This window comes from Aethalodelphis obliquidens, unplaced genomic scaffold (genome assembly GCF_003676395.1).
Source record: "Aethalodelphis obliquidens isolate GAN/ISIS:26980383/991018 unplaced genomic scaffold, ASM367639v1 scaffold7, whole genome shotgun sequence".
Taxonomy (NCBI): domain Eukaryota; kingdom Metazoa; phylum Chordata; class Mammalia; order Artiodactyla; family Delphinidae; genus Aethalodelphis; species Aethalodelphis obliquidens.
The window spans coordinates 46,454,993-46,469,412 of record NW_020837951.1 but is presented as its reverse complement, the minus strand read 5'-3'; the positions used below and the strand labels follow the sequence as shown (position 1 = coordinate 46,469,412).

Below are 14,420 nucleotides of genomic sequence, written 5' to 3'. Positions count from 1 at the left end.
AATCTAATTAAAACCTCAGCTTGGTTAAACCTTGTTTAAAGTTACATTTTAAGGTGCTCCTTGTTGAATTTATGTGAATGGAAAATATGGGAGATTTTCCTGAAATCTGATGGAGTGCAAGATTACCCATAAATACGAGGCATATGATTCACAGACCATCAGAGTATATTACTAATCATATTATACTGTATTATATTTTTATGTAGAGCTTGCCATGTATTAGAACATCTACAAAATGCTTTACATATATTATTCTGTGTAACCATGCCAGCAACGCTATGAGGTAGATAATATTTTTCTACTTTACAGTAAACTGAGGTTTAGAGATTTTTAATAATTTGCTCAAAGACATATAACTGGTCAGTGGTGGAGGTAGAACTGAAATCCACATCTGATTGACTTCAAAGCCGTCAACCAGATTTCCATCATATTGAATTTTCACTGTAATGCTTACCCCTAGAAATTTCAAGGACTCTGCCAAAGCATGACTAATTCATGAGCCAATCCATAGCATTTGTAAGTCAAATGCTTAGACAGGTTTCTTGCTGTAGAATGGAATTAGCAGGAGGGGCTGGGATATAGAATTAGGAAATAAACTGATATTCCCTTTCTGGGAATGAGATACTATTTAGCAGTCCAGGAAGATGGAATGATAAAGAGTCAGTAAGAAGTCATGGGTATCCAACAAAGGTGTGAGAACATGGGCAAAGGGACAGAATAGGCTGGACTGGATGGAGTCTATCTGCAGGCAACTAGGGTTATAGTGCAAAGCCCTGAGGTGCTGAATCAACCTAGTAGACGAGGGTTGGATTTGTTCTAGGTTAGTAGTTCACTAATTTGAGCATATATCAGAATGCTCTGAAGGCACATGAAAACACAGGTTTCTGATTCAGTAGATCTGGGGCAGGGCCTGAGAATTTACTTTACTAAAAAGTTCCCAGATGTTGATGCTGCTTCTGGTCTGGGGACCACCCTTGAGTGCCATTGCCCCAGTGCCACAGGCCAGGCCAGCCTGCAGCTCTAAGCAGTGTGATTCCAGCTGTGGGAAATGAGATTTGTGTGACGAAAGTCAGGCAGGTCATTGCAATGACAGAATTATCTCTGAGATCCTGAATTGCATTTCACAATATCCAGAGGTTGATGGTTTGCCCCAAATAATTAAACTTGCAGAGAGAGGATGGGTTTTCTCAGGCTTTCTTGTCCAGTGAGTACCATATGTTTTTCTTCTGGGTAGATAACTGACTCTAGCCCACCACAAACAAAGGTCTAAAAATAAAGCAAGAAAATTTCTAGTTCCTTGACTATTACGGACCCCAACCCAAATCCAGATTGGCTTCTCTGTTGCTGGCCCCTAAAAATCTTATTATGGATGAGCAGCCTTTAGGGACTTTATTACACTTACTCCATTTGAATCATTTTGTTAACTCGGGTTACGAGAAAACCTGTTTTTTCTCAAGCATCATTTACCTTTAAGCTTTTTATATTTTAGAGGCAACACTTTGCAAATTGATTTACACTCATATTATTAGTGTATTGGCTTTAAAAAAAAAAAAGAAACCATAGTATGATCTCATATTTTTAAAAATCCACCTCTAAAAGAATGAGCCTTGAATTTCATACCGTGTGTGTGTGTTTGTGTGTGTGTGTGTGTGTGTGTTTGCTTTCTTTCATTTGTTTCGTTTTTAGAGTGGGATTTTCTGAGTTTAATGAATGGAGTATAAATTCCATTTTTAAGGTGTTTAGAGAGAAGCAATTTTTTTTTTAACATTTATTCATTTGGTTGCACAGGGTCTTAGTTGTGGCAGGCAGGCTCCTTAGTTACGACTCACGGGCTCCTTAGTTGTGGCTCACCAGCTCCTTAGTTGCAGAACGTGGGCTGCTTAGTTGCAGCTCGAGGGCTCCTTAGTTGTGGCATGTGAACTCTTAGTGACAGCATGCATGTGGGATCTAGTTCCCTGACCAGGGGTAAACCCAGGCCCCCTGCATTGGGAGCACCACCATGGAAGTCCCAAGAAGCAATTCTTTAATAACTGAGTCAACCAATTACAGATTTTAGATTACAAAGGGATCTTAGAAATTATCTAGTTCAGAAGTAGGCAAACTTTCTCTGTAAAAGATTGCACAATAAGTATTTTCACTTCTGCAAGTATGTTATTGTGGTGTAGTGAGAAATATATATTTTGGTCTTCATTCCAATTCCCGGCTGGAGTGCCTAAAATTTTTGTAATTTACAAAGCAGTGACGGGGCTAGGAACATCTTTTGTTCTTATATTTGGTCTTTAACCCTGGCTCTTGATGCAGAGTTCCTAAATTCCTTGGAATATTGTGGGTGATAGGAGCATTATTTTTTCCAATGAGGCAGCTCTTGGTGGGCTCCTGGATAGCTTCAGTTTGGGGGCTGGTCAGCAGAAAGACCTGACCATAATTAGAAACTCGGAAATTTCAGCCTCATCCCCCCATCCTCCAGGGAGGGGAGAGAGGCTGGAGACTGAGTTAATGATTGATTTTGTCCCTGTGATGTAGTCTCCATAAGAGTCTCTGAACCCTGGGGTTTGGAGAACTTCCATGTTGCTGAACACATTGAGGTGCCAGAAAGAGGGTGCACGTGGAGAAGGCAAGGAAACTCTGTACCCTTTCCCTCGTACTTTGCCCTATGCACCTCTTCCATCTGGCTGTTCCTGAGTTGTATCCTTTTATAATCAACCAGTAATCTAGTAAACAAACTGTTTTCCTGAGATCTGTGAGCTCCTCTAGCAAATGATCAAAGCTAAGGAGGGAGTCGTGAGAATCTCCAGTTTACAGCCCATCAGCCAGCATAGGTGACAACCTGAGCTTTCGATTAACGTGTGAGGCTTTCATCTAAAGTGTGGGGCAGTCTTATGGCACCAAGACCTTAACCTGTGGGATCTGTGCCAACTCTGGACAGTTACTGTCAGAATTGAGTTAAATTGTAGGACATCGAGATGGTATCCACAGAAAGTTGGGGAAATGCTTGGTTTGGGGGAAGAACCTATACATCTGTGTCAGAAGTATCATGAGTAGAGTGTAATCATAGAGGAAAACAAGTGATTTCCCTTGCATCAGGCCATATGGTCTCTGTTGTAACTATGACATTCCTGTTTTCATCCCAGACAGCAATAGACAATACAGAAATGAATGAATGTAGCTATATTCTAAAAAAACTTTATTTACAAAAATTGATGGTGGTCCAGATTTGGCTCATGGGTCATAATGCACCAACCCCTGATCTAGTTCATTTCATTAGTTTATCTGTGAGGAAACTGAGGCCTGAATTGATTAGTGACTGGCTCAGCTCACTCAGCGAGCAAATGGCAGGGCAAAGTCTCATACTCGAGTCTGAATCCCAGATGAGTGTCTGTATCACAAAACCACTTGTCACAGTAGGGAGTGTGGAGGTACCCTTTCTCTGCATCCGGTCAATCAATTTATGCATCAAAGATTTTATTCCTCCAGCTGCCCCTGCTGCACACACAGTATGAAACCAAGGGTTCCTAGTGTGTCCTTTGTGCTTTTCTGGTCACCTGGTTATAAAAATATCTCATCTCAAATGGCCTTTAAGAGGTTTGTATGCTTGTGAGAATAAAAGAAATGTACTTCTAAAAGTTTGAATTTTTTTCATTTTCCTTAGTTTGGTGGGCTAAATCTGACACTCTTCTAAAGAGGCCAAGGTTGAAGGTTTGATTCTTAAACGGACACAGAGAAGAGCTGTTCCAAGGCCACAGATGGTGCAGACCACCGACTGAGCATTTGTCACATGTGTTCTGTGATCTCACAGGGCTCCAGGAGAAAAGGGGAGTTGATCCAGAGCAAAGTGCTCCTGGGGAAAGAGAAAGACTCAGAGCTAACGTTTCTCCAGATTAGAAGCAAATCATTTTCTTCGTTTTCCATGAAAACCACACTTTTTTCATTGTTGATTTTAGAACAAAAACTGTCAACCTAACCTCTTTGCATCTTAAGAACATTAAGCTTCTTGATGATCTGCAAACTAAGTGAAACACTTTGTATATTCTTTAGTAGTATCTTGAGTGAATTTTTGTTGAAATCATCTGTCATCTTTGTCCTCCTTATATAGGGTTATTTATTTTTTCATTATGTATCATCTTATTATTATTATATCTTGCTATTTAACCATTCTTGTTATGTCAGACTTGGCATCTACTACCTGAATCTGTTACAAGGCACATCGCGCATACCTTTCAGTTAACTAGGAGAGTACTGTTGCCTTTTGGGAAGTGATGAATTTGACGCCTAGATTCAAGAATTCTTGAGGCAGAGTGTTCAAAAACTGTGAAAGATTTGTTGGGGCTCCAAATCAGAGACCTATTTTATCTTCTTACAAATATATTTTTGGGTGCTTGGGTTTAAGAAAAACTGAGACACTCTCAGGTTGTTTGATTTTGTATGTGTGTGTGTGCACATGAGCTTTGTGCTGTGCGTATATATGTGTGCTAGGGAGGGAGTTATTATGAGGATACATGTGGTCTGAAGCCACACCTGCAGGTGTCAGGATCTGGGGCAGTAATCAGGTCCTGCCACTCTATTACTCTCTCTTTGTGGTCCTCTCACTTTATATTTTTTGCTGTTTGCTTTTTCTCTTGTTACCAGTTAGTCAATTTCCTGATTGATTATCCTCTATCTCAAATTAAATAGGAGCCAGCTTTATTGTCTTTGCTAATTAGCATTACTCCATTGACAGAGCTTTCTTTCTAAGATGCCTAATGTGTCACCAGGAAGCCTTTGGATGGGTCCTCCTAGGACAGATGCCCACCTCAGTTCCAATTGGTGTCCCCTGTGTACAAAGAACAGCCTGGTGCTGCTGCCCTGAGTAGGATGGTATCATCTAGGAGTGAACACTGGACAATGAGTTGAATAACTTCTTAAACTTTCATTGTATTGCTCTCTCTCTTTTTTTTTTTTTTTTTGTGGTACGCGGGCCTCTCACTGTTGTGGCCTCTCCCGTTGTGGAGCACAGGCTCCGGACGCGCAGGCTCAGCGGCCATGGTTCACGGGCCCAGCCGCTCCGCGGCATGTGGGATCTTCCCAGACCGGGGCACGAACCCGTGTCCCCTGCATCGGCAGGCGGACTCCCAACCACTGCGCCACCAGGGAAGCCCCTCTATATTTTTTATTGTAAAAGAAATTCACATTTTTTTATAAAAGTATTTTAAATACGCAAAACTTAAAATAAAAGCATAATCCATCACCCACATATAACAACTATTAATTTTGCCAATCACTTTTAAGTTTTTTCTTTATGCATAGTTTCATATTGAGTAGAAAAAATAATGTATAAGTTTACATATTTTTTGTTTAACATTAGAGCATAGTTTTCTCTTGGTTATATAAATATCCTTCCAACGGTGATTGTAATTAGCTGCAATATATATCATAGCATAGTTAAACTGTGTTTACTTAACCAGTGTTGGACATTTAGATGGTTTCATCTCTGCTTCTTAAAATTTGTTAGCATTTAGGATTATTTTGTTAAAACCAATTTCTAGAAGTAAATTTACAGGGTCAAAGAGAATGAAGTTTTTAAAACTTTTCATATGTATTGTCAAATTGTTTTCTAAAGGTTTACTCCAAGTTTTACTTTCACCAGCAGTATATGAGAGCGTATGTCTCATCACACTTCCACAGCATCGAATGACAGAATTTTAAAATGTCTTACTGTGTTAAAAAGGATGCCTTATTATTTTATTGCTTATTATTTATTGTATTGATTATTCTGCTGTTGTTGCTGCAAGAAAGTAGTTGCAAGTCTAGCCATACCTATATAGAAATATGAAACACTTGCCTTTCAGTTTTTGCCATTTGAGATGCTAATACAGTGAATGTCTCCTCTAGCCTTCATACACCGAATTTGACATCAGTGGCAATGTCCTCGCTCTGATCTTCAATCAAGGAATGATCTGGTAAGCCAGCTGTGGACAGTTTATCACTTGAAGAAAGCCTCCAAGATCATTTTTGCATGAAGCACTGTAGCCTGGTGTTAGAGAAGTCCACAGTCTGCATCTAACTCAACATTTGTCTTTTTGCAAAGTGAATGGCTATGAAGAGTTTACTTTTTTTCCCCATATTTTAAATCTTAATTCTAAAAGGCATCTGCCTGTTTTGCAGAGCACTCCTTCATCAAATACTGGGAGTCTAGGTTCTGGCTTCTAGATTATTTGAAGGCTTTTTATAATTTCATATCCTGTGATACTAGGATCTGACAGTGAAACATTAATGATCCCATTACCCCATGTTAAGAATGAAAGAAATTAGTGTAAGGTCTTTCCAAGAAACTTATTTTATTTGCAGTCACTATTGAATATGTTTTAAATGGAATTTATAGCTACTTTAAAAACTATTAGCTTACCAAATCCAGTAGTTTATAGAGATGAAATACATGTTTTAGGAAGGTTTATTTAGAAATATGATCTTTATTTAGTATTTGTTTCATGGGGTCACTTGCACATCGGAATTATTTCTTTTAATGTACAAAGGATTGTTATATCTTTTATTAAATGAAAGCATTTTCACTGTAAACTTTGACAGGTTAAGATGAGTTGATACAGTAGAAACCATTTTTGACTTTAAAAATGGAATCATAGCAGGAGATTCATCTGTGGACCGTGTGTCTTGAAAATCTGTCACTCTTAACTAAGAACACCCCAACCCACAGCAGTTACAACTGAGCTTCTTTATCCCATTGACACAGATCTAATATTGTGCCAATCACACCATTGTCCTAGGTGCAAGTACTAGTTACTGGGGTCAGTTTTTGTGCAAGCTTCATCTATTACTCAACTCCTTCAACCATAGCTAGTCTGAATTGTTAAACCTTTGTGAGAGCAAACCTCTCTGCAAAAGTAAAAATGATCTTGCTTCAGTAATATAAAGACCACAGTCAAGGGCCTCATCATCCTGCCTTGGGGCCTGTCAGATTTCTGTGCCTCACTAGGTCAATCAATCTGAAGAGAAGACTATGAAAAGATCCTCCTCTCCATTGTCAGGTATGTTTAAAAACGTGATTCCTGTTCCCTTGCTTTCTAAATTTTACAGGTTATGGCTTATATGTCCAGAGAGTCATTAAGGAGTGAAATGCGTCCTTTCTTCTCCAAGCAGGGAGGAAAGTCAAGGTGGCTCAACATGTGACTATCACCAGAGATAGCAAAGGGCTCAGCTTCCAGATCTTTCGTTTCCTGTAGGGGATTCTGCTGTCATGGCAGAAAATGGCTAACGGTGCTATTGGAGTAATGAGAAACCACTGCCTTATATCAGTTTTAAAACTCCCTGGCTCTTATGCAGAGTGTCGTAAATCCCTCAGGCCTGGCGTGGCGCCATTTGTGCAGACATATGCTGCAAGTCTGTTTCTTGTTCTTTCATAGTGAAGACAACAGATTGGCCTAGAAATTTGTTTTCATTGTCAGCAAAGCTCTTATAATTGTGTCCTGATTTGTTTCACTTGTAATTTTGCACCTATTTAGTCCACTGTTGTTCATATTGAAATTCTTAAATATCTAAACAATCTTCTCCAGTTTTCTCATGGGCAGACCCATCATCAAAATCTTTGCAGTATCATTACACTATCACTTTCTATGTATTCAACCTTCAGATATTGGTCAAATATTGCTTCCGGTTAGTTTGAAGAGGACTTTAGAAAGTGATTGTGTTTTTTGAGTGTACTAAGATGTTCACACACTTCCCAGAGTTCTAGAAGCAAAATATTGAATAACTATTATTCCCCTTCAGGTCAACCCTTTGTACAAATGGTCTTTTCCTAACTGCCAGGAAGTTGGTGACAGGGTAGGGATGTGGTGTGGGGAGTGTGTAGTCTAGGTTTAGAAGGCTACCTTGTACTCACACATGTAATCCACTATTTTATGAGGCATAAGGATCTGATGCCTAAGTATGGCCATTTGCTACAGAAATGATCAAAAGAGGATGGAGATTTTGTGTTCAATTTTATTGGTTTGTGACTGGAGACATTCAATAACCGCTTTAGGAGTTTCTGAGTAATGAAGGTTATTTACACCGATGTTATTAAAGTCAAACAATTATAGGTAACATCCATTTTTTTATGAATTGGCTGATATGATCAGTAAAACTATATTATACACGTCTTTTTAAAATAGCGTAGGTTTTGTAATCAGATTTTTAAATGATGAAAGCATATCATATCTCTACTCTATCAGAGCAGGATGTAGCTGGGGCAGAGCACACACAGTGAGAAAGAAGATAGGTTTAGACGTTGTTCCAATGCTGTCTCCTGTGTCTCCCTGCCAGTCTTGTCACTTTCTGCTACCTCATTTTCTCACTTGATCAAATGTGAATAATTTACCTGACACGTACCGTGTCACTGGAACAATAAGAAGAGCTAAATAAAAGAAGCTTTGATTTGCTTTGATCTTCTTGGAAGAAAAGCATTTTATAAGCCTAAGGTATTACAATGATCTTCAACTGACAGATGACGGGATCAGGTCTGGCTAAGGGACTTAGTGAGCTGAGCTGATTAGTGAGTCACGGGCAAAGAAAGAATGAGCTTTAAGATTCAGATATCACTGTGCCGGGATCTCTTTTTCTAGGATAAAATGTTCTTGAGTCATTTGTTCAAAATGCCTATGTGATATTTATTTTGAAATTCTGAAATTTATTTATCTATAGATGCACTTACATATATGAGTGTCCATATGTGTGCATACAGATAAACAACGCATGCCTATGTATAGGTACACATATATGTGGCTTTAGGCAAAACTGTATCTTAGGATAGACTAGGTTGTGCAGCAATTAAATACAAACCCTCAAATCTCAGTGGCTTAGAAAAGGAAAAGTTTATTTCTTATTTACTCCACGTGTCCAATGTGAGTTGGTAAAGGACTGTGCTCATGTTAGTTACTCTCACTGTGGAGTCATAGACTGTGATAGAATAGGATCCATCTGGAACATCACTGGTCAGAGCAGAGAGAGAAGAGAACAAAAAACCCTACAGAGCTATTAAAGTTTCCATCCCGTAGTGAGACACTTCATTTTTATCTCTGTTTTACTGGCCAAAACAAATCACATGGCCAAGCCTGACTTTTAGAAGGGGGCAAGCACAATCATCTGCAAGCATGTTACATTACAGACGTTGGCATTTGGGAATATAATCTAGTGCTTTGTAATTCTGACCCCTCAGCTGGGACTGTCACTCACCTACTTGCTCATGTTTCTGGGGTTCCAGATTCTCTCTTGCTATCCTGTAACCAAGATACACAGTATTGTTCCAAAGTTTACCCTCATTTAAAAAAAAAACTAATGAACTTTATATCTTAGAGAAGTTATAGGTTCGCAGCAAAATTGAGTGGAAAGTACAGAGTTCCCATATACCCCCAGTCCCCACCCACGCACAGCCTTTCCCACTGTTGACATCTTCCACCACGCTGTACATTTGTTGTCACTGATGAACCTATATGGACAAATCATCATCACCCAAAGTACATACCATTTTTTTAATAGTTTAACTTTCTACAAAATCTATGGTCAATTCAGTATGTTAAATGTTTTTCAGATCTGTTGTATGGAAACCTATCAACAACACAGCACAAACTGTAGCAGATTAGCACTTTTCAATGAAATGATTTAATGTTGGATTGCACAAGTTCAATTATAGCCAAAACTAACTTCTTCATCTAACTCAAACCCCCGCCCTCCATAATATACCAAATTTACATTGGATTGATTTAAAAAATTATTCTACATAACCAGGAAATATAACATGCAAACCCTAACTAGAATTGCTGAAGGTTTTATTATATTTGAGACAGTTTAAAAGATAGAATTCTGCTTATACTTCTGAAATAAGTGTACATGTATCCTCTTTTGAGTTTCGGATTAATAAATTACCATTATGGTGCTGATGGATTTTCTCATCAAAGAAAATTGAAATTTATTTTATTGAAATAATAACTACTGAAGCCATCAAGTAAGAGTGACCTCACCCAAATGGTTCCTGTTTAAAAGTGACATTTGAAAATACTTTTTAAAAAAAAAAAAATCTCATGTACAGACTAGTGGATTTCCTGGACAAGCTAAAATAAGAAAGTAAACAGATAAACTAAATTAAATGGATGTGTCAAATTTTCATTTCATAAACACATAAAGCTTACAATGGAATATCAACAAAACATAGTATCTTGTGAGGCACAAATACATAATTCCCATTGGCTCTAAAATACCATAACAGCCACAAATAGAAAATAACATCAGAAAAACTTATTTTAACATTTTCTCTTTCATTAAGTAAAAATTAATTAGCTATGACAAAATAATTAATGCACATATGCAGTTTATTTGAATATAATGGGTGATTTTAAGGGTTAATTATAAAAAAAGCTAATTTTTTAATTTTTAAAATTTTGGGGGGAAGTTTTTTTTAAAGCTAAATTTTTAGATATATTAATGATATGAATATTAGGGGAAAGTAAATTTTTTTTACAAGTAGAAGAGAGAAGTAGAACAAATGTAATATACTGTTTGGTCTGTTGTAGTTTAAAGTTACTAATGATAAGTGGATATAGTTAGCGACCAGCAGAGTTTCTGTGAAAGACTTCAGTACACAATATCTGCAATAATGGGGAAGATGGTAAAATGTGTACAGAAGATGGAAATAGAATTAGTTAAGTTTATTAACATGAAGGGTTTACGTGATTGAAAGTGGCAAACACATTTTCTGCCTTTGGCAAATAAGCATGATGTAAAATAAATACGGACTGTGTGACTTTGTTGGGGGGTGAAGCTCCATGGTGAGCAGAGCTCTGTTTTTCTTTCCAGGATGGGCTCCTTCTTCGCTCCCAGCCTCCCAGGCATCAATATCCTTCGGCTCCACACATCCATGTACTTCCAGGGCTGGGCTGTGATGTGTTGCAACGTTCCTGAGGCGAGGGTCTTCAAAGCTTCCAGATCGAATAACTTCTATCTGGGGATGCTGTTGCTCATCCTCTTCCTGTCCACCATGCCCGTCCTGTACATGATCGTGTCCCTCCCACCATCTTTCGACTGTGGCCCCTTCAGGTTCTTGCCTTTGCAATTTCTTTTGGGCAAAGTTTTCTTTCAGGGGTGGAGATGGGAATGGTCACTCGTCGTATAAGCTATTTTTTTTTCCCCCAAACAGTGACATTTTGGTCTGTAGGAATTGAGCTCTTTTAGATATTCAGGCTCATTATGTGACATGGAAATTCTTAAGCAAGATCCATCTATTGATATTTTCTCACTTAGCAATCATAAAAGGGAAAATAACTGCTCCAGGCTCTGTCCGTGTAAAATATGTACACTGAATCTGAGCTATTTCTGTATAAGGAGTTAGCGAAGAGCAAGGTTTGATTACACTAGTCTGGATATGAACATTTTCCTGATGCTAGGTCATCTCATTCAGACATTGGAAGCTATTGTTACTTTTCACATGAACCACCTAATTGAAAATATAAAAGAGGAAGGAAGGGAGGGAGGGAGGAAGGAAAAAAGAAAGATGACTCCACAAGCTACCTAGGAAATGGGATCATTATTAGACAATAATGAATATAAAGAGGGTCACATAATTTATAATCCAAATCTACATGCTAGGAAAAAAATTAAGGATGTTCCTCGTGTATATTCTCCTCAAATAACAAGAATAAATCACACAAGTCAGTAATAAAGAGTCAAGAAGGCTCTTTGATCCAACTTAGAAATATACTTTTCTACAGTTCTCTATGACAGCGTTCCCTGTGACACTTACCAAGAAAGCAAAGTTTCCAGATCTGGAGGATTGAGATTTCATTCTACCACAAGTCCGCCCAAGAATCTCTACATGTTGAGTCACTGATCAGCATGCATTTGAGTTATTTCTACTTTTCAGTGGGAAAATGTGAATACAAAAAGCCATGTGAATGACAAGCATGATGCAGTAGTGGACATGTATAATTTCTCCTTCATGCTGTCAGACCCAAGTTATTAAATTAAAGTCAAAATAGTCTTTGCCCACAGACTTAAGTATAAAAGAAGCATTTTCATTCTAATAATAGTCTGTTATTACTGCTTTCCTGGACATAAAGAAAGAAAATGTTAAGCCTACTGATTGTGCAAAAACAGCTGGAGTTCTGTCATACATATTCAGGAAGCTGAAGTTGACAAATCCTGTTCCCCCGCCCCACCCAGGTGGGGGGAAGTAAATAATGCAGACAGTGACATCTGGAGGCTAAATATGAAACTACAGTTTTGAAAGAGCAATTGGTCTTAATAAAGCTCAGGGTACAAAGTTCAAGAGACAAGTCATCTAAAGACTTTAGTTAATTGCAAATTACCCACACAACTAAATATCCAGGATAAGTTTTAGATGTGCTTTTAACTTTTTAATTGGAAGTGGGTCCTTCTCAGAAAAACATATCAAAGGAACTTAGTTGTCTGCCAGGGAAACCCCACAAGGTCAACATGGAGCTGGGTGGTGGTAACAAAGGTCCATTAATATTAAAAATATCATTGAGCTAGTCACGTACAATGACTGCACAATTTTAGCTTTTTGCATCCTGACTCCTTTGCCTCTCTTTAAATCACACTGAGTTACTATGATTTTAATGAATAAAACTTAGTCTGTGTCTAACACATAGTATCTGACTTTGACCAACTGTTTCCTAATTGGCAAACTTTGGCAGATGAGCAGCATGTATATCACTATTTTGAGATCAAGGAAATTTAAATATTTTCAGTAGAGTACTGGGAAAGGGGTATCTCTGTCCTATTTAGATAGTCTGTTGTTCCTGGAGCAAAAGAATGTATACTTGGTTTATTCTCTAGATTTTAAAGCTTTAAGCATTGTTCTGCCTTGGTAGTGAGGTGAGAAAGGATATATTAGTAGGAGACTCATGACTTGCCATCCTTTTGGACCCTGAGTTTGAGGTGGTTTGACCAGCCTGCCTAGTGAAGTGTATCTGACCCTACTTGGCACCTGGGTGGGCAGCAAATTGGTAAACGTGCATTTGAGGTAGGTTAATAGGGACAGCACAGTAATGGCCAGGCTCTCCCAGGTGCATGTATGTTTTCAGGTAAGGTGGCTACAATACCTTAGAAGACCCATTCTGCAAAGCAATTTGATGAGATAGTCTAGCTTGTTCTGGTTTCATAAGAACTGGCTAGGGAGGGTGAATTTTCCAGAAAATTATTCCAGTAGGCTATTAAGTGGATTTACCTTAACAGTTTGACAATTAAAAAACTATTTCTTTGGTGTCCAGATGAAGAAAATTCTTCTAATTGCTCTACCACATTTCCTGACACTTGATGTTTCTCCCCCAGCTCCCTCACTAATAATTCTGGACAATTTGTAGTTCTCTAGGTTCTCATACACCTCCCTGCTAACATTATGGTAATTATAACTTCATGTATTTTCATCTAACTGCAAAGGTAATATGTGTTTACCCTAGAAAAACCAGAAATTATAGAAATTTTCGCATGAAAATAAACACTAACCAAAGACCTGAAATAACAACTCTCAACATTTTTTTGGCATTTTGTATTCTGGTTTTCTTCTTATGCAGATTTTTAAAATAACTGAGATCATATAACATGTATAGGTTTATGTTATATTGTGACACTGCTATTACATTACTCACTTGATGTGTTGATTTTTCTTAATAGTGTAGCTGACTTCTAGAGTTTAGGGACAGAATATTTTCATCCCTGTGAGTCAAAACACAGTAGAGTGTTGGCCGTAATTTGAGTTAATGAATGAAGAATGACTGTTTGTCATGCACTAAGCACTAGAAGAGATGTAGGTGTACATTGGGCATTGATTCTGGCCAGGTGGACCTTTCGGTCTGGCTGAAAAGACAGACATAGACTATTCTAATTAGGGTGGATAGAGCTATGCCCAAGAGAGCTATAGATTAACTTCAGTAACATTTCACTTGGCTGTATACTCGCAACAGGCTGGAAAGGACTTCTGGGAATATGCATACTTTGGTTCACCCGTCAGAAAAAGGGAGTGCCAGGATTTGTAGATGCTTCTATAGTTTGTGTATAATAAAAGATCTGGACTCCTGGTAAGAGACCTATCCTGGAAAAAGCACCCAAGAATCCTCAGAGATACTAATAACTTCACATTTCTCATACACTGGATGCAAAGAAGACCTTTGTGGGTAGGGACGATTTTGTAAAATTCCAGTTCCCTCATTCTGACATTCATCAAACACAGCCCTAGAGGCTGGAGAAGGTGGGGTGGATTGTCTCATTTTTTCTCATCCTCCTTGCCTGTCTCCTCATTCTGGCTGTATTCCATATGTCATGGTCATGAAGCATGGTCAGCTAGAATGGATGAAGAATGAGAAACCTTAGTACAATAGGTTGATATAATCTTAAATTGTCAGTAAGCTTCATCCCCCCTTATGTATCATAGGTCTTGCTAA

The 14,420-nt window shown here is 38.3% G+C and overlaps 1 protein-coding gene across 6 annotated transcripts in view; it reads left to right on the top strand.

The window, feature by feature from the left end:
* The window catches only part of TMC1 (transmembrane channel like 1), a 385,069-nt gene that overhangs the window by 358,279 nt on the left and 12,370 nt on the right, over positions 1–14,420 (top strand). For all 6 annotated transcript variants that reach the window (XM_027105688.1, XM_027105687.1, XM_027105692.1 and 3 more), the window contains 2 exons: positions 5,869–5,936; positions 10,819–11,058. In XM_027105688.1, coding sequence (XP_026961489.1) covers positions 5,869–5,936; positions 10,819–11,058 — 308 coding nt within the window. The remainder of the gene's footprint in view (positions 1–5,868; positions 5,937–10,818; positions 11,059–14,420) is intronic.